This window comes from Columba livia, chromosome 1 (assembly GCF_036013475.1).
Source record: "Columba livia isolate bColLiv1 breed racing homer chromosome 1, bColLiv1.pat.W.v2, whole genome shotgun sequence".
Lineage (NCBI taxonomy): Eukaryota > Metazoa > Chordata > Aves > Columbiformes > Columbidae > Columba > Columba livia.
The window spans coordinates 46,050,005-46,068,984 of NC_088602.1; the positions used below are offsets into that span (position 1 = coordinate 46,050,005).

At 36.7% G+C, this 18,980-nt stretch overlaps 1 protein-coding gene across 3 annotated transcripts in view; it reads left to right on the forward strand.

Moving 5' to 3' along the window:
• Nucleotides 1-18,980, forward strand: part of SCEL (sciellin) — a 73,840-nt gene that overhangs the window by 14,277 nt on the left and 40,583 nt on the right. For 2 of the 3 annotated variants that reach the window (XM_065056392.1, XM_065056382.1), the window contains exons 2-3: nt 8,143-8,457; nt 15,813-15,885. In XM_065056392.1, coding sequence (XP_064912464.1) covers nt 15,843-15,885 — 43 coding nt within the window. In that variant the 5' untranslated portion in view covers nt 8,143-8,457; nt 15,813-15,842. The remainder of the gene's footprint in view (nt 1-8,142; nt 8,458-15,812; nt 15,886-18,980) is intronic. The other variant, XM_065056388.1, reaches the window with a different exon arrangement.

Genomic DNA, 18,980 nt, shown 5'->3' on the forward strand with positions numbered 1-18,980 from the left:
AGGACAGGGAAAAATTTAAGTTGCTTTTCCTAACTGTCCTTACAGTCTCTGTCAATTTTTGTGTTAAGGACTTTCTTAGCCAAATGCAATTTCTGTTCACTTAGTAACCATCAGTGGATTTCTTCTACAAACTTGTGTTGTTTCTTATTGAACTGGTTTATGTATTGGTACACACACATGCATATATTGATATTTATAATCATATTTACGTGTATATACACACACACTCAATGGAGATATACACGTATACATATATACACATATATAAATAAACTGTTGCATTTCCTGCATTTCCTGCAGCTTCCTGCAGCAAGGACAGCTTACATATGTATTGTAGGAAGAAACACCTATTTTTCCTCTTTCTCTTCCCTCTTTTTCTTTTTCTTTTTCTTTTTCTTTTTCTTTTTCTTTTTCTTTTTCTTTTTCTCTTTCTCTTTCTTTTTCTTTTTCTTTTTCTTTTTCTTTTTCTTTTTCTTTTTCTTTTTCTTTTTCTTTTTCTTTTTCTTTTTCTTTTTTCTTTTTCTTTTTTCTTTTTCTTTTTCTTTTTCTTTTTCTTTTTCTTTTTCTTTTTCTTTTTCTTTTTCTTTTTCTTTTTCTTTTTCTTTTTCTTTTTCTTTTTCTTTTCCTTTTCCTTTTCCTTTTCCTTTTCCTTTTCCTTTTTCTTTTTCTTTTCCTTTTCCTTTTCCTTTTCCTTTTCCTTTTCCTTTTCCTTTTCCTTTTCTTTTTTCTTTTTCCTTTTTCCTTTTTCCTTTTTCCTTTTTCCTTTTTCCTTTTCCTTTTTCTTTTTCTTTTTCTTTTTCTTTTTCTTTTTCTTTTTCTTTTTCTTTTTCTTTTACTTTTTCTTTTTCTTTTTCTTTTTCTTTTTCTTTTTCTTTTTCTTTTTCTTTTTCTTATACAGCCTTCTCATACTGATAATGATTTTTTAGACCACTTTAACCTCCTTTCCACACTAAAATGGTCTTAGCTGATGCATTTGTTTATTGTGTAATATTGTACTTTCGACCATCTTTTTATCCTTCCTGAACCTTTTTAAGTCCAACTCTATCCTTTCTGGTTCTCATTTTTTTGTCTTATTTCTGCAGTTAATGATTTTGGAATGCATTTTCCAACAACTCTTCTACAGGAAGCCGTTCTTTGCTAACTGTACCACAGCCAGCTTCTTCCAGGATTGGGGAAAAACCTACTTTTCTTCCATGCTCACATTCAGCTTTGATGTGGATAGGGAACAGGATCGCAATGTTACATTTGGCTGACATGCATAGCAGTTATGTGTGCTGATAACACTAATGTGGAACCCACTTGTCAAATTAAGATTTCATTAAATAGGTGGAATATCAGTTCACTGGGCTTTTTTGACTGGTATAAAATTTCCATATCAGTTTCCAAATGACAAAGTTCTCAGTCACCTAATTCAAGCCAAATAGTAAAAGAAAGCATCATCATTACAAGAGAAAAGGCTGCTTAGCCCTAAGAAATAATCCCAGCACAATAGCAGGACAAGGAGAGAAACACAGACTATCAGATAAGTGCAATTTGAAGTTCCTCACATGGATATCATTTTATGGGGCAGATACATCTCCTCATCTGCACCATGAAAAGAACAGCCTGGAGGAGTTGTCTCCTATGTATTTACAGTGCCCATGACCAACTAATTGCCATAAGGAAATTTCAGATAGGGAACAGGAATAAACTTTTCTCCCCTCAACTTCTTCTCCTCTAACATCTTTTAACAAGCTGGCTTCCCCTGAGATCAGCATTGTTGGTTCTTTCACAGACTTTTCTCAGTGGGGATTTTTAAGTGATGGGGATATTATGAAGTCTTTCTTATTCCTTATTGAAAAAAACCCATCTAATCATAATTCTCAAACTGCCACTACTACTGATCAGAATCTGATTTTCATTTCTTTAACCACTGTTTTGAATGTTCTTTGTTAATTCAGATGAGGGTAACACACTAAAAATTAAGCTATTTATCAACAACATAAGCTACAAAACTGGTTACAGCCATTCAGCTGGTACCACACAGATGTCATTTGACTTTGCCAGATTTTCAGAACAATTTTCCTTAGATAACTGATTTTATCAGTAACTCTTTGTGTTATTTAGCTAAGGTGGTAATGGCAGTGGTGCAAGGATCAAGATACACAAGTTTAGCATAGCATGGGCCAGAGTTTCAGGGACCTCTGCCAGATATTTCACTCATTTGCAGAGTAGAGTGGTATTAAAATTGTGGGAAAATCAGGCCCAGTTACACTGAAGATTGTGTATCTCCATTAAATGTGGTGGCACCTGCTCCAATTAGCATTTTTCTCTGCCAAGTAATTTTAGAAAGGAGAACAAAAGACACTGCTCAGCCATTTTCTGTGGCCACTAGAAGCAGTGAAAAGGTTTAGATATTTTGCATACTATTTATAGCATTTTTTTCTTCCTTTTTTAGTTTATGAACTTTGCCACACCTTTTGGGTGAACAATGGACTGCCAAATACATCTGCATTGTCATGAAGGTTTTCTTAGATTTAAAAAATGCATATGAAAAAGGTCTGACAGTACTCCTTCCTGGATTTGGGAAGGTGTGGTTAAACAACCAGACCGTGTACCTTCCACTAATCAGCTGAAAGGTCGTCCCCAGGAAAGGCAATATGCAATAGCAGTAGGAAATGTAAGTTGGGCTGGCAAAAGTTAATCTACAAAACACAACATTATCACTGGTGCATTCTGGTATTTCATATCAGACTTACTGAAATGTTACACTTACTTTAACTGGAACATAATGTAGTGAAAGTGGCTTTAAGTTGTTCTGCCTCTGCACATCAGCTGTTGCTACATAATATTACAAAATTACTCCTCTCTCTCTCTACCTATTTTAATCACCCAATTGATAAGATTCTGAAAAGTACAGTATAAAAAGAAAAAGAAGAATTCCATATATACCTAAATATTAATTTAGACTTGACGGTGGTGAGACCAATATCTGTATGTCATAATGTTAATAAAAAGGCTGTAGCCTTACTCTCTCCAGTGAATTATTAAATGTATTTTCAGGGAGGTAGAAAAACTGTTGTAATTGTGTTCATTCCCATTAAAAATATCATATAACTCTGTGGCTGAAGAAGTCTGCTGGTAAGACAGAAGCTGGGCTTCTGTCAAAAGGAGGAATGATTTGAACTTGGGTTTAGCAATAGGCTAAGTGACTTTTCCAGATGGCAGACTGTTGATTTCCCATCCTGTTCTTTGAAAGGGTTAGGCATGCTTGGAGATGGGCTTTGCATGTGGATTAGGTAAAGGAATTCTGGCTTTCTGAGTTCCAAGGGAGCAACAAGTTTGTTAAAAAGGACCCCAGGTGCTTGGCACTGGCAGTAGCTAGCTTTTGCAAGGCTGACCAGGACATTCCCTATCTACTTTAAAAGCCTGCATCTTGGTATGAACTAGGATGCCCCTGGACAAAGGAAGTTTCCATCTCACATCAGAACAGCTTATTTTGAGATGTTTGTCTAGGAGCAGAATGATCAGAATCTCCAGGGGAAAGTTGCAGAAATCCTATGGGAGTCTAATGATAGAATAATATATAGCCATGGGAAAAGAAAATCATGCTCCTTATTTCTCCCTCTCCTCTCTGTTGCAATCATGAATGCTACTGGGATTCACCCAACCGTTTCTAGCCTATTTCTGAGTCATACATACATCTTGGGTGTACCCATAGGCAATGTGTTCCCTTGGTTAATTTGACCAAGGGTGAAAAGTATCTCTGTACATAGAGGTAGCACAAGTCCCAAGCACCCCCTTTTATGTAAGGCTGGACTGGGAATTAAGGGAGGAGCAGTCCTCATGTTAGTCACCTCGAAGAAAAAGGTATCAACCTATGCATGAGTACTGCTTCTTCCTCTTCATTAAGTAGTATCATCTTTGCTGCACTGGGTTATTTTTTTTCCAAAAATGACCGTTCCCCTTTTGACTTAACCTGCTAGAACTGCTGCCTACATATATAGGTGATCTTAGACTGAGCTTAAGCAAGGAAAATATACAGGTGGCATGGATGTGCAACCAACCTCCCAGGTAAAGGTTACAGTAACTACCTGCGTTTTCTTGCTAAATGCTGCCTGGTATCCGGCCCTCATCTGCTGCAGACACCTATCCATATGCTTTAGAATGTTTAGTTTTGACACAAGTTACGTCAAAAACAATCACTTCAGAAAAATCAGGTCCAAGGAGTAGGACCATGCTAGTTAAATAAGTAGGGGTAGGACCTGGGCTTGAGCAATATCCTCGGTTTGTCCATACCATTATCATACACACTCCTCGACATAGTCTTGTTCCTGCCAATTAGTTATCTCTGAAAAAAAATCTTGGGCATGGATCTCTCCAGTAAAAGCCCCAGACTTTTTCCAATAGGAACATGGATGAGGCCACACAGTTCTTTTGGAATGCAAGTTTAGGGATATGGATACAAACCATCTTGTGCCACTTGTACTTAGGCCAGAGACTGGACTTTGGCATATTTAACTTAATAGGATAAATGGAGCTGGAAAATCTGTATCTTGAAACTAAATAATTTGAACAGCACTTGCTAGAATGCCTTTAAATCTTTTGGGCACACCAGTTATAATGTCACCTTATAACCCAGAACACAATAGTTTACCAATCCTACTTGGAAAGTTTGAAGTATTAAAGGAATTTCTTTTGGAGGAATGTGTGTATGAAAAAAAATGTTTTCAGTAATGTATTCCTCTCTTTTTGGGAGGAGTCACAGAATGGTATTTGTCCAAAAAGTTGCCTGCTGAGTCATTGCTCATTCCCATCTCTCTCTTGTGAATCTACACAAAAGCTCAATAGGGCTAGACTACATTATGCTGTTTTCATGACAGCCATCCTATAAACCTTAATAAGGATGTGGAGATTGAACAGTATTTTGCAGTATGTTTTATACTTATGGAAACTCAACAAAAATTGACAAGAAAATCATGTAGAGAAAATGCATCTTACTAGCAATCGAGGGACATAGATGTTGTAGAAAACTATAAACTAAAGCTAAGTATACACAACAAAATCATCTTGTTCAGAGAAAAGCAGGGATTGGGAAGTACGATAATGTATTGCCACTATAGGGTGCTACAAGCATTTGACTTTAATAACACTAAATAAACCTTTCAAATCTAAGTGATGGCATTTCCGAACTAGTTATATTCAGTTTTCTGCCAGTGCTACTCCATTTTTAAAGTCAACATTCCCTACTGAAAGTTTCTTAGGAGGCATTTTTAGGAATTGTTTGGATGACAAATAAGCCTAAGACTCCACTGTTGATGAGGTGTTTAAAATGATCTTTCTAGAAATGTCCTCCAAAATACACTGGCAGTCGAAGCAACAAGTGATAGTGACCTCTGATTGCTAATCAACACTGTCTCTATATTGTTTGTTATTAATAAATTCAAAAGAGGAGTTAATATAGGGAGGAATGCTGAGACATTTCTTGTCTTCTGTTACAAATCATGCCAGGCCATGCACTCTGCTAATGTAAATCAAGGTATCAGAATGATTTTGGTAGAGTTATATCCAATGATATCAGCTGAGGATGTTTGTATCTCTTATGTTTGTATCTCTTTTTCAGAGAAGTTCCTCTTTTTTTCTTGTGAGAATAGCAAACAAATGCAGAATATTTACCTAACTCCCAACAAGATTGTGTAGACATTATGGTGATAGGTAGATATGAAATTAGTTACTGATTTCATCAAAACACTTTACTGTTTGAACTAAAATAATTCCTTCAGCTGTGATAGATCAATAGGAAAACACGGCCCAATGACATGAACTAGTAGATCAGGTAAATTGCATCCTTTGATTAAAAGTCATCAGTGGACAATACAGAGGCATATACATGCTTGTAGGTTTTGCATTGCTCTTTTTCGACACTGCTGAAAAATCTATGTCCAGAATGCTATCTGCTTGTCCTACAACTGTAGAATTTTCTTGTGAGCAAGAAAGGGAATAAGGAAGATAATATTCAAATTCTGACATAGTCTGAGCAATTAAATTTGACTGTATCTATATTTCTATCTCTTCCTCAATTAAATAAGGACCTTAAACTAGAGGAAGAAAATAAAACTGTTCTCTAAACCTGACTGCAGAACGGTTCACAGAATCTGGAGATGGCTCGAATTGTGTCAAAATATTACTTGTTATACTGAGATCCAGAGGCAAAGATTGAGATCCTCTCAATTTCTGAAAGCTGAATTTCTTCAGAGTATGGGAAGTTTGTTCATAGAAAATAGTTATGGGTCACTTTCATTGTATGTTTATGCTGAAAATATTCAATTCCTGATACATAGCACTGCATCACTTGTTCTTCATTCACAAGGTACAATACTAGTATGTAATTACTACAGAGAAAATATGACAGAATTATTAGCAGTAATTTGATTTTTTCTTTAATCTGAAAAAAGTGTTTTGCTTTGTTTTGTTTTCCAGCTTTGAACTATTAAGTTATCAGCACAGCTAGCATCAAAATCCATTGAATTTGCTCGTTGTTGCAGATCAGCCAATAAAAGGTAGCTGGCCTGCTTTATTCTTAAGTACCAGTGTTGGGATTTCTTATATGTATGTATTTTCCTGTAGAGGGTCTATTCCCATGTGCCAGCCACTAAAGACTTGGCAACAGCTGTCTTAGAAAAAGCCTCTGGCTTATTTTGGGTAGCAGAACAGGCTTACTGTGCCCCATAGTGTCTTCTCTGTGTTCAGAAGTTATAAATACAGGAAAATATCAATTTGATTTCTCCAGACTGTATTGGTTTCATCTCAATTTCTGTTTCTCAAAGGTTTTGGCTAAAAAAGGCAGTAGTGTGACAAGTTATCCTTGATTGACAAGAACTCTTCTACTTTAATGTAAAATGATAAGAAATTAATATCTTCTAGCACCTGGATTGTGAAAGAAAAACACTTCATAATAAAAAAGTATTTCTAGTCTCAGGTATTGCTATTGTAAATCAATGCTATATATCCATTTCAACTCAAAGCCTACATAGACTTTTAAAATCTAATTCCCACTGTTCATTGCTTGTGAGGAAAGACATCTGTTTCATTTGGGAGGCATATGTGTTAAAACTATAAAATCATGATATGCCTATAAAGAGATGCGTTCATAAAATTTTCTTCAAACACATAGTATGATGTACCTTAACATGCCAGGATTGCTGTGTTTTTCACTTTTAGAAACCCCAAAGATGAGATATGCAAAGTTCAGAAAGGTTTGTTTGTTTGTATTCATTAATCCTGAAACTTGTGGTAGTTATTAGTGTATGCTTGGTATTTCTTGTCTGCTGCTCTGCTTCATCAGCTGTATTTCATCAGATATGACCAATATTTAGACAATAACTTCATGCTACTAAGTACCAAGCCTGTGAAGAGGCAAACATCAGCAAAAACAAATAGAAATTTTGCTAAGGAGACATTTACTAAGTTAATGTGTGTCAGAGTTTGCTTTTTTTTTGTGTTGAAATACTTATTTTTCACAAAAGGCAGCAGGACTAAAGGTTATTCATTATATTGTATAACCACATCTTGCATATTTCATTACAAAAGCTCCCCAAACATAAAATAAGTGTGGGCTTCAATAAACACTTTAAAAACAGACTCTGTATCTTAAAGAGAACCGTAGGGTCACATACAGCATTTCGTATAGGAATTTTATGTTCCTTGCTACTGTATCTATTAATAGTAAAGCAATTGTTAGCCTACAGAGAAACATATTACAGCCATTGTAAAGAAAAAAAAAGTGAAGGCAGTCTCTTCTCTCCTTTCTGTTTATTATTGGCTGCACTGAAGGAGAATGCAAATGCACACAGACAAGAGGGACTTGCAACGAGACCTCATGTGGGAGGATTTTCCCTCACAGATCTTCTACCTCTGCCCACACAGACAAGCAGGGCAAATGCTTAATGCATATCAGATTCCAGTGTGTGTTCCCCACGTAACGTTTCTGCAGAATTTTCCTTTGATGAAATACTGTGGTTTTTTATGTTCACCTGTGTAAATACCTGAAACCCTCTAGCTGAGGGGCAGCCCTAAGGCTCTGCAATATCTTTTGCTGTGGAAAATCCAAATGAGCGCAGTGTATTTTTTCCAAATAGTAATTGCTTGGTTTTCTGTTTCAAGGTCTGTAAGAGCATTTGATTTTACAAAACCCAGCCCTACTCCACCTGAAAAGTACAACAAGCACAGAAGTATAACAACTCACCACTACTTCTAATTGATCTGGTATTTCTACAAGGTGCCACCCTCTTCCACACCTCCTACCTCCTCTGTAAGTGACTCAGCCTCTGAAGGAGAAGACTCTTGACTTTTCAGACAGCTGGATGGGGAACAACACTTCAGCTCTCTGTCTGCTTTGATTGTACCTCACTTCCAGATATCTCCAGGTTGACTTACCATACAGAGCCACGCTAGGACACTGACTTCTACTGTACCTAGGTAAGGGCGTATATTTTTCTGTTTCTATATACCATATATCAGAAGTCCTGTGTTTTCAGATGTTCTGTTATTCCTCAGTGTCCAACTAAGGATCCCACTTCAAAGAATCTGATTTTCAAGAGCTGTGGAGAACTTGACTATGAAAACTCAGCTCTCAAAGTGTCTCAGTTGGGGTGTTCAAATTCCCTAGACCTTTCTGAAATGTTCTCTTGGCTGTACTATCTTAATTACTTCTTTACATACATTATATCGTTCATTGTAATTTAGTTTAGTGCTATTTCTCTCATGAAAAACTCATTGTTCAGACCACTTCTCCCAAATGACTATTTTAATGTCATTTTCCTTCTTTGTTTGCATTACTGTTTATTTATACTTTCTTTGGAATTTCTATCTAAAATTAAAGAGTATTAAACCCTCATTTAATTGTATTTGCTTCAAGTATATGATTTTGAAAAGAATTTAGCAATAGTTTGCTTTTTAAAAACAAGCTACTTGTAAAGAATCCAGAAATAATTTCCACCCTTACAAAATTATAGGAAACGTACCTATTCTGCTTTGATACAATGTGTTATCTGCACCATGAATGGAACCCATGTATAAAAAGTAAGCGTTCTTCATTAAAAATACAGCAAAGTGAAAGGAATGAGTTGAATAATAATAATAATTATAATAAATCTAAAATTATCATTTAAAACTGATCATACATTTATAATTTGAAAACACACACAAATTGGGTTTCTGACTTAGCAGCTGATTTTACATTAGTGACAGTTCCAAAGCTTATTTCTTTCAAAACAGAATCTCCTCTGCCCACGCCCTGAAAAACCAGTTCTGAGAGCTCTTTCTGCTACAAATAGATGAATGATTTCTGTCATACATTTACGTGTTCTTGAGTTCTACCTCGCCTGTTTTAACCTTGCCTGTTTTTTGTTTTACACACATACACTTGTTCCTATTCCCTATGAGGGTTGTTGTCAATTCTGTGGCCTAAACAGTATAGTAAGATACTCACTTAAACACAATGTGTTATTTCCAAAGTGTACAGATGTATTATATGGCTATTGCTCTGCTATTTAACTTTGGGGAAAAAAATTCACGCTGGGAACATGTTATTGTTGTTTTTTAATGTCTGTAAAACAAAAGCAGTCATTTTTACGTGAAGTTTTCAGCAAAAGGATAAAAATACTAAATAATTACCAAACAAAGAAAACCATGGTACTTATAATTGTGAAGCTTATAAATGATACTCAAGTGTTTATTTGTCAAGTTCTGAGTACATGCTTGGTACTCTGCTGAGTTAGCAACATTGTTCTTTCTTTTCATGTCCTGACCTACAGCCTTGAGCTACAACAGTGGATATTGATGACAATTTTGGAGGGAAGTCAGTGCAGCATCTGTTATACATACAGATATGCACCTGCCAGAGTGGCCCATTACGGCTATTTAGGACATCGTATGCTTGACTGAAATAGCAAGTTTGGGAATGTAAGGCTGGTACAGCTTTGGGTGGTTGTAGCTGTGACAGTGATTCAAAAAACAACCTTTACCTGCAATCACAAAGTGAAGCTGTGTTTAGAAATACAGATTCTTATTAGACTTGAAGTATAGGTATAGGTAGCCAGATCTGACAGGACTTCTGATATCTGAGGGGAAAAATACTGTATGTACAGAACGTCAAAATTGGTATTGACTTCCAAACTAGATTTCACCTCACACAATGAATATCTATCTAGAAGAACAACTATAATGATGTGTCTCCTCAGTGCTGTATTTCTAAGGCTGGGAGTTCTTTATGCTATATTATGTCAGCATGACTTTAATCAGTTGCTTGCTCACACATCTAGGTCTTACTATATTCTAGAGAAATGACAGAGAAAATAATTAAGTTTGCTGACCTGACACAGAGATTGTTAACTGAAGGCAAGGGAAAACTGTGGTGTACATTGAAACTGGGATTACGTAGGATCAAATATGCTTTGTTTAAAATATCTTATTCTCCACATTCACTCATATAAATGAAAGATAAATCATGTAGTATAGAATTAACATTAAAAGTTCCAATGGATTAAAAAAAAGGGGGTTTGGGGGGGCAAAAAGCAAAACTGAAGTAAACCTTTATTTTATTTTATCACCAGTAGTTATTATACACAAAATTTTTCCTGGACTGCAGTGAAAGCAAGCAAATGAGTTAAAACACAAAGGATGTGGAAAATTCATTTCCTAAATTTTTATTTGATTTCCAATGGAATAATTCTAAAATTCTGAGCTCTGAGTACTCACAAGAGACTGAATATTCAACTTACTTCAGAGCAGAATAGTACTTCAAGAAGATGAAATTTTGGTGGAAAGTTTCATATTTGGAATAAAGAAAGAACAAAGTTTATTTTCAGTCGGCAGGTGGTGAGCAATTGCACTGTACATTGCTTGCAGTAGAGCAAGCACACAAAACAAAAACAGCCACTAATGAGCACTAGACGCTAATATACAAGAAAGCAAGCAAGCCCCAGGGCAAGCACAGGAGCCCGGCAATTAATAGCTAAACTGTAAATTCAGTCTAGCACATTCTAATAAAATCTGTCATTATCTGGAGCCCTTTGAGCCCCAAGCTGAGGTGCCAAAAAGAACTGTCATGGTTTAACCCCAGCTGGCAACTAAGCACCACACAGCTGTTCACTCATTCCCCCTGGTGCGATGGTGGAGAGAATGGAAGAGTAAAAGTGAGAAAACTGGTGGGTTGAGATGAAGAGAGTTTAATATGCATGCAAGCAAAGCAAAAGAAAGAATTCATCAATTCCCATTGGCAGGCAGGTGTTCAACCATCTCCAGGAAAACCAGGCTCCATCATGTGTAATGATTACTTGGGAAGACAAAATGCCATCACTCCAAACATTCCCATTTCCTTCTTTCCCCACCTTTTTATACTGAGTATGATGCCATATGATGTGGAACATTCCTTTGGTCAGTTGGGGTCAGTTGTCCCCATTGTGTCCCCTCCCAGCTTCTTGTGCTCCCCCAGCCCACTTGCTGGTGGGGAGATGTGAGGAGCAGAAAAGGCCTTGACTCTGTGTGAGCCCTGCTCAGCAATAGCAAAAACACCCTTGTATTATCAAAGTTGTTTCCAGCACAAATCCAAAACATAGCCTCATACTAGATACTATGAAGAAAATTAACTCTGCCCCACCCAAAACCAGCACAATATGGCAGATATTATATGTCTTTGAAAAGCTGGAACTTTAAGGATGTGTAGCAAACTGTGGTCAGCAAGCTGTGACTGTGCAGAGCCATGTATTAATATAAAGAAACATGTTTGTTCCAGCTGGCTTTTTATGTGGACACGCCAAACTGCTTTAGCAATGCAGCATCAGAAGCTGGAAGACAGGAAAATTCTGAGAGTTTTTTATTTTAAACTAGTTGTTCATCTATAAATTTTTGTAACACCCAGTTCATAAATAATTGTAGGAAGTCTGATATTTTAAGCATTCACATTTGGCAATGCTTTATATATATATATATATATATATATATATATATATATATAAAAGTATAAAACCAAATGTTTTGACTTTTAAGAGAAGAAAATGTACCTCCCTCTACACTTCCTCAACAGCTACTATGTTGAATTATGTATTACACAGTGTCATGATATGTGGTAGCTCTAAGCAGTGGAAAAAAATATTGTTTATTAAAAGCAAAATACATATAAACTGAATATTTATAGAGAAGGTCTTAATGACCGTCATAGCTAGAAGCCGAAGAACAAAGACTTTTTTGGTTGTAAGTTCAGCCTCATGTGGAAAACATGTTGCTTACAGGAAATGTTTGCATTATTTGTATGTGTTTTTAAAAATACAGCAATGCATATATGTGGAACCTAATTACGTAGAAAGCTACAGCAAAGAACAGAAGAAGGAAGGCAAGAGGACTCTGTGTTGGAAAAATGGGTGTGTTCAGACCAGATGAAAACTAAGTCTAGCTTTGAGAATTTAAGGCAGGCCTGAGGTCTGCTGAACAGTCAATGCAGGATGTGGAAAGGAGATGTAGAAGTGCGAATATGGCTGTTTGTGATAAAAACAGAAATGAAGACCTGTGCTGCTTTCTCAATAATTTGCTACCAGCTTGGAGGGGCATTTGACCTTCCCAGAAATCATGTCTGAAGTTTCTTCTGGATTTCTTTGAGATTTTATTTGTATTTCTCAAAAAATGGGGGAGGGTCTAAATCCAGGATTGGCATGTCTTGAAACATTTTGGCAATTGCTCATTGGACTGGCTGGGGCAGTTTCAATTTTCTTTCAAGTTTCCTGATGCTGTTTTAAAATTCAAATTACACTGGAGCTGCATTCCTGTTTGTTTTTGGTTTGCATTCCAGCTGAGCTGTTTTGCTTCAGTGGTTAGGGACCTCATTAAGAATGCCTGAACATAATTTACTGCTATAGTATACTATAAAAGCCTACGACTTCTCTTTCTCACAATTTCATTTACAAAGCTAAATGCTTTTTTCTATCTCCCTTGTAACTATGGGCTGAAGATAAGCAATTCATTGACCCGTGTAAATAATGTGATGATTCCAGATCATTATGAGCTGAAGTTTTTAAACTAACATGATCCTCACAATCTTCTGTCCATTCCCCTTTATACACACACATTTAGTTCACAATAGTAAAAACTGAGAAAAAAAAATGCTTTGATGAGTCTTATTCTGCCGCTTTATACAGGATTCTTCTAATTTCTAAGATCTGCAGATTTAAATCTTACTCCGATGATTTTTCATTGTGCTGGAGATTAAAATGGGTTGATTTTTAATTTGCATTCTAAATTTTAATGGATTCATCTTTGATATTCAACTTGAAAGTTCGGAAGTAAGATGTAAACCTTGGGGACAATATGGCAGTATTCTGAATACCTGGCCCATTTTCAGTGCTGACTGTGAAAGGGAGTGTGGCTGTTTCTTATATTCATTCATGCGTTCTGCTTTTGGGCTGGGAGACTAGGTAGTAGTTTATTCTGGATGCTGTACACATGTGCAAGACAAATATTGTTTTGCCCTAAAAACATTAACCAATAAATATAGGACAAGAGGCAAAACACAGTTTTAATTAAATGATGGAGGATGAAAGAAACATGGTTGCTGGATATTCTTTTGTCATGCATGGTTACAAATGGGAGTTGCAAACCTACTTTCCAGTTGATTTTCAGGGTTTCAGTGTCATTAATGCATTTGTAGTTATTCTGTAGATGTTAAAGACCAGCCTCAAAATGTATAGATTTTTTTACTTCATCGATACTTTATATTTTGGAACAAATGTCTAAGGCTTTCTTGTTTATTTTTAACCAAGATATATGATACTTCTTTGCCAGTTCTCTGAGAAATTTCAGTTTCTATCATGAATCTATGGAAAGCAAGGCTATAGTAAAACATGAAGTCTACATAGCAATTTCCTGTCATTTTTAATGAGGAATATTTAAATTGCAAAAACTGTATTTTTAACAAAATATCCTAAGCCTTAGAATGATCCCATTTGGTCTAATTTCCACACAAGAAGGCTCCATTTTCGAAGTTTTATGATTTCCTTCCCTTATGGAATGGCTTTAAAAGTCTTTACTAGAAACAAAATCCAAGTTCATTCTATACAAACTACTACCTTTTCTCCAGATGAAGAAGTGCCAGCACTCATTTCTTGCGAAACATACTGAAATGTCAGGCTTCATATTATCCTAGGACTGATTGAAATAAAAGCCAGTATCAGACGTCCAGCTGTTGCTAAGCTGAAAAAGTAAACAAATCAGAGCTCACTCTATCATTGTGTGATGGTTCAGGAAAATTTATAGCAAGATTGGTTATTATCTAAAACTGATTGCTTGATAACCCACATGAACAGTTTCTAGGAAATTCAGTGCATACCTGCTTGAAACTCTATACCAGTAATTTGGAAAGATATTTTATATCTTATTGTAAAACAAATAAGGCTCACCATAGCCCTAAGCATATTTTTATTGAGTGGGAACCAGATCCAGCAGTCACATGTTTTCTCCACACACTGTGCCAGTGTATGCTTGATACCAATAACTAAGGTTAAAAGAGTGTGGGCCAGAGCCTTCCAATCCACATGCCAGAATTTTAAATTCTTACAAACATCTGGAACTTCACAACTGGGTAAAATATATGCAGACTTTTGGACTTGGATATTATTTTTGTATTTATATCTTACTTTCCCAAAAGATATATGTTTACATCCAGATTTTGGTTTTCTGCTTTCTTTTCTTGGAAGTCATAAGCTTTTTCAGCAATTGTCTGGCAGTAACAACATCGAAAAGAAAAATCTGGTCTATGTGCAATTCGTGGTGCCATCCGCTAGTTCTGGCTGTTTTGTTGTCAGTATTACTTTTAGTATTTTTGCTAAGTTTTCATCCAAAATTCAACATCTTCTTCACCTGCCATAAGTAAAGAAAGAGCCACAGGCTCCTGTCTCTCATTCCATTCTATCTCAGGTGAGTGAGCAATACAATCTGTGTCTGCAAGAAACCCAGCACAACTGTGTCACCCAGAGAACTGGGAACGGTTCTGATTTTTAATGACTGCTCCTGTCACAAAAAATATTCCTTGGTGCTTCTGTAAATTTTAGCAGCCTGATGAGTGGAGCTGGTTGGGAACTTTCCAGCCTAACATGGTTTTCTTGGAAAATGCTGCTTATTGAAAAGGAATCAATTTACTAAAGACAGTCGGTTTTGTCCACACTCTTAAGTCAGTATTAGGATTGTTTAGTTTTGTTTATTTTTAACTTAAGGCGGAATTTTTTGATGTAGAAATGTCATTATGTTCTGCTTGATGCTTCCTCTAGGAAAGCTGATATTCAAAACGCAGTTTCAAAGCATAGCATGACATGTTTTGAGTGGCACAGCTCCCAAAGAATTTTTTTTATTAAATCAGCAGCCTTGGAGGATATTTTTTTAACTTCATACGAGATAAAGGAAGAAGTCAGTGACTGCAAAATTGCTTCAGGGCTCTGTCCTGGACCCCCACATTAGCTGCAGGCCACTGAAGCCGTGAGACCGGAGACCGGTCAGCGTCAGCGGGGCTGAGTGAGCTCTGGGCATTGCTCTGAGCCACAGGCTGATTGTCTTCCCATTAAACTAATCATCTCAGCCTGTTCTTCATTCTTCTGTCTTGCCCTCCAGAGGCTCTCACCACCCCACATATTCTCAGGGTAGTGATAAGTCATTCCACCCTATCAGACTAAACTTGTGCAAGGAGTTGATTAAATTGGCAAATGAACTTAAATTGTCATTGTGGCTGATTCTTCATCTCACCGCCAACTCTTTCTTGTTTGTTTGTTTGTTTTTTTCATGTTTCCTTTTAGATTCCCCAGAAGGACACCCCACTGAACGGAATGTCAGCTTTCGGCATACGAAAACAGTCTCCTAATCAAAGCGGTAACACTGAGTCTCCTTCATCTTCTGCTCTCAGGGCACTTAGAGGTTGAGGCATGGGCCCCTCCTTTCCAAGCATCACCATGCCCCTCACGCAGCTCCCTCACAGGACATGCCTCCACTCTTTGGTGGTGACAGGCAGTGCGGTGTGGTGGAGCAGTGGAGGTGGACAGCTTGGTGCAAGACGGTGGCTGCCTCCGCTGACACCTGTGGTTGCTGTGGAAACCCCAGAGGAACATGGTGGCTGGGAGGGCTGTGGGCAGGCAGGGCATCCATCACCCTCAGCAGCGTCTCTTTGACTTGCTCAGAAGAAATGAGGAGAAATAGAGGAAAATTGGAATGGGGAAAAGGGAGAAAAAAGACATTTAATCATTGTCAGATGGGGGTGTTTATCCTTCTGGAGGGAAAAAAATTGAGGAGGGCTGGATTTTGCTTTCTGTGCAGAGTAATGACCAGAGGCAAACTGGAAACATGATGAATTTTTCCATTTGACTCGAACATGCAAAATACTTTTAAAGACTGAAAGGTTTTGAGGCACATTAGGACCTGGCTTAGGTGGGACACGCCAGGCATAAGTACACCAAAATGGGTGCAATCACGGCAAGGAGCAGTTTGGCTCTACCGTGTTGAGGAGTTAAACTCTTTATTGCCAAAATAAGAAGGGGATGAGCTCCACCTGCCTGTGCTCATGTGACCTAAGCTGTTGTATCGGATCTATATTTAATTTTTTAATTCAAACTTCAGAGACAATTCATCAGACCAGAAATGAGTGCTCTTCAGCAAACCCAAGGCCTCATGCATTAGCAAATTTCTTGTAATGTTTCTTGAAAAGAAAACGCAATATGTACTTCTGGGCTGCTGCTTTTATAGGAGACTTCCCAAAACCTTGTTTGCACTAAGCAATTAAGAAAGCCATGATTTCCATGAAATCCAAGTAATTTTTGGGTAGGTAATAATAATTTTCTTAAAATGTCATTGGAAAAAAAACCAATATTGTCTTTACAAAGTTAATTTTAATTGTTGAGTTTATACTGAGTACTTCTTGAATACATAGAACTGCTTATGCCATGTTTCCGTCACTGAAGGGTTTTTCTTCAAGATTCAGAGGAAGTTATGGCTGACAGTAAAGCACAGATTTAAATGCATGGCAGACAGTTGAAAACATTTTTGGCAAACACTACTAGTATGGAAGGAATTCTGGAACCATTACCACCCCTTTACTTGCCATCAGCTATTCTTGCTGAAGAAAGGTTTTCAATCTGGAATACATATGCAACTCACATTTTCCCTACTTCAGGAAATCAAGTTTGTGGGGATTGATTGTTTTTTTTTTTTTTTCTCAATGCAAATAATCATACTAAATTAAAAAGTATGTAAATATTTATGAAAATAGGAAGGCACAGTTTTTTGCTGTTGGATCTTCATTCAAATTCTTGATTTATGAATGTTGCAAAGTTTTAATTTCTATCTATGTATGTTCATCCAAGTCCCTATTACATCCCAGTCATTTCTTGTGTTATCAGCATATTTGAACAAGTAATATTTACTGGTTTGAATATACTGAATATAGTCTTGTTCACCAATTATAACTATCTCTATTATTGACAGTGACTATGAGACAATGCTATTGTTTAAACTGATGGAGGCCCTTCCTCTTTTCAGTTTGCAAGGACTAAACTTTATATTTTAATATATATTTAATGAACCGCTGGAGCTCTGTGGGTGAGGCTGGGATGTCTTCATTTTTTGAAGTCTTTAAGTCAGGTTTTAATATATATTGTTAAAAGAAAAACGAGGTCGAGTGGCAGTGAACAATCTGCTGCAGAAATCATGCAGTAGGGATTGATGACTTTTTGTTCTAAATGTCGCATGATTTTCAACACATTCTTACAAATTTCATCTTTGATGTGCCTGTTCATTTCATAATGGTCTCAAGGGGCTGCATCTACACTGCTCAAAAAAAGAAAGTCAAACCCTGTCATCAGGCCCAAGCAACAGCAACACACGTCACATCCATATTTCTTAAATGTTTGTCACTTCTCTAGCAGCTTAGTCTTGGAGAGAGCTTCTCTGCACAAATCCAGAGAATGTTTTCAATTAGGGAAAAATATGAATGATTAGTCCAACCCTTGAATTCCTTCACTGGCCTTCTTTTATTTAGAAGTATGGACATACCTACCGTGAATTTCAACAGATAAGAGCAGACACAGTTTGGCTTACAGTCAGATGTATGTTTTTAGACTTAATTTTACCTTTGCACTGCAGTGTTTTTCTTTCATGAGAAAAATGTATTTAAAAAGTCAATCTTGGTTATTGTCACTTAAAATAAATGTTTTGGTGCTTTATTATGATTTGGACTCACTGTAGCTATTTGTCATTTTTTATGTTATCACTACAGCCGAAGTTCTTGTATTGAAAGCAAGAGCTACATTGTTCTATAAATCACAACAGAATGCCAAAACACAGCTCTGACAAATGACATCATGCTGACTGCATGTATTTGCTGCAAAGTGTGGTCTTTCTACACAACCTTTAGGGTCAAATGTCCTTGCTGGATGCTCAGAGTGGGGAATTCATGGAGAAAATCATAAAGGTCTCCAAAGGAAAACCTGAGAAACTCAGTATTATTTATCAGTCACTTTGTTGATTAATTAACAAAGGTTTGATTTTTCAGCTTCTCTTGTCTGGCAAATTTTGGGGCAAATATCACAATCTAAAAATGGAATTTCTATTTGGGCTCAACTTCTAGTCTTCCATTTCAAAGTGGAATGGTAAAATGGTAACAATATTCCCCCTCAGCTCAAACAGGCTGATAATATGAAACTTAGGTGGGAAGGAAAAGAACTGAGAATACTGACCAATAGTCATTGAATATTTTTGATTACTTCTAGGCCAAACCCCTCATAAAGGGAAACCAGAGATAAACATCAGCTTTCTAATACAGTAAGGAATATATATTCTCACAAACGAAGTGAACATTGTATAGTTAGTTCCTCAATATACTAAATGTCAGCCTTGTTGGGCTGATATTTTAGGTTGTTTTCATAGGTATATAAGACTTCCGTGTTCATACAGCATGTGAGTGCACATATCTGTCT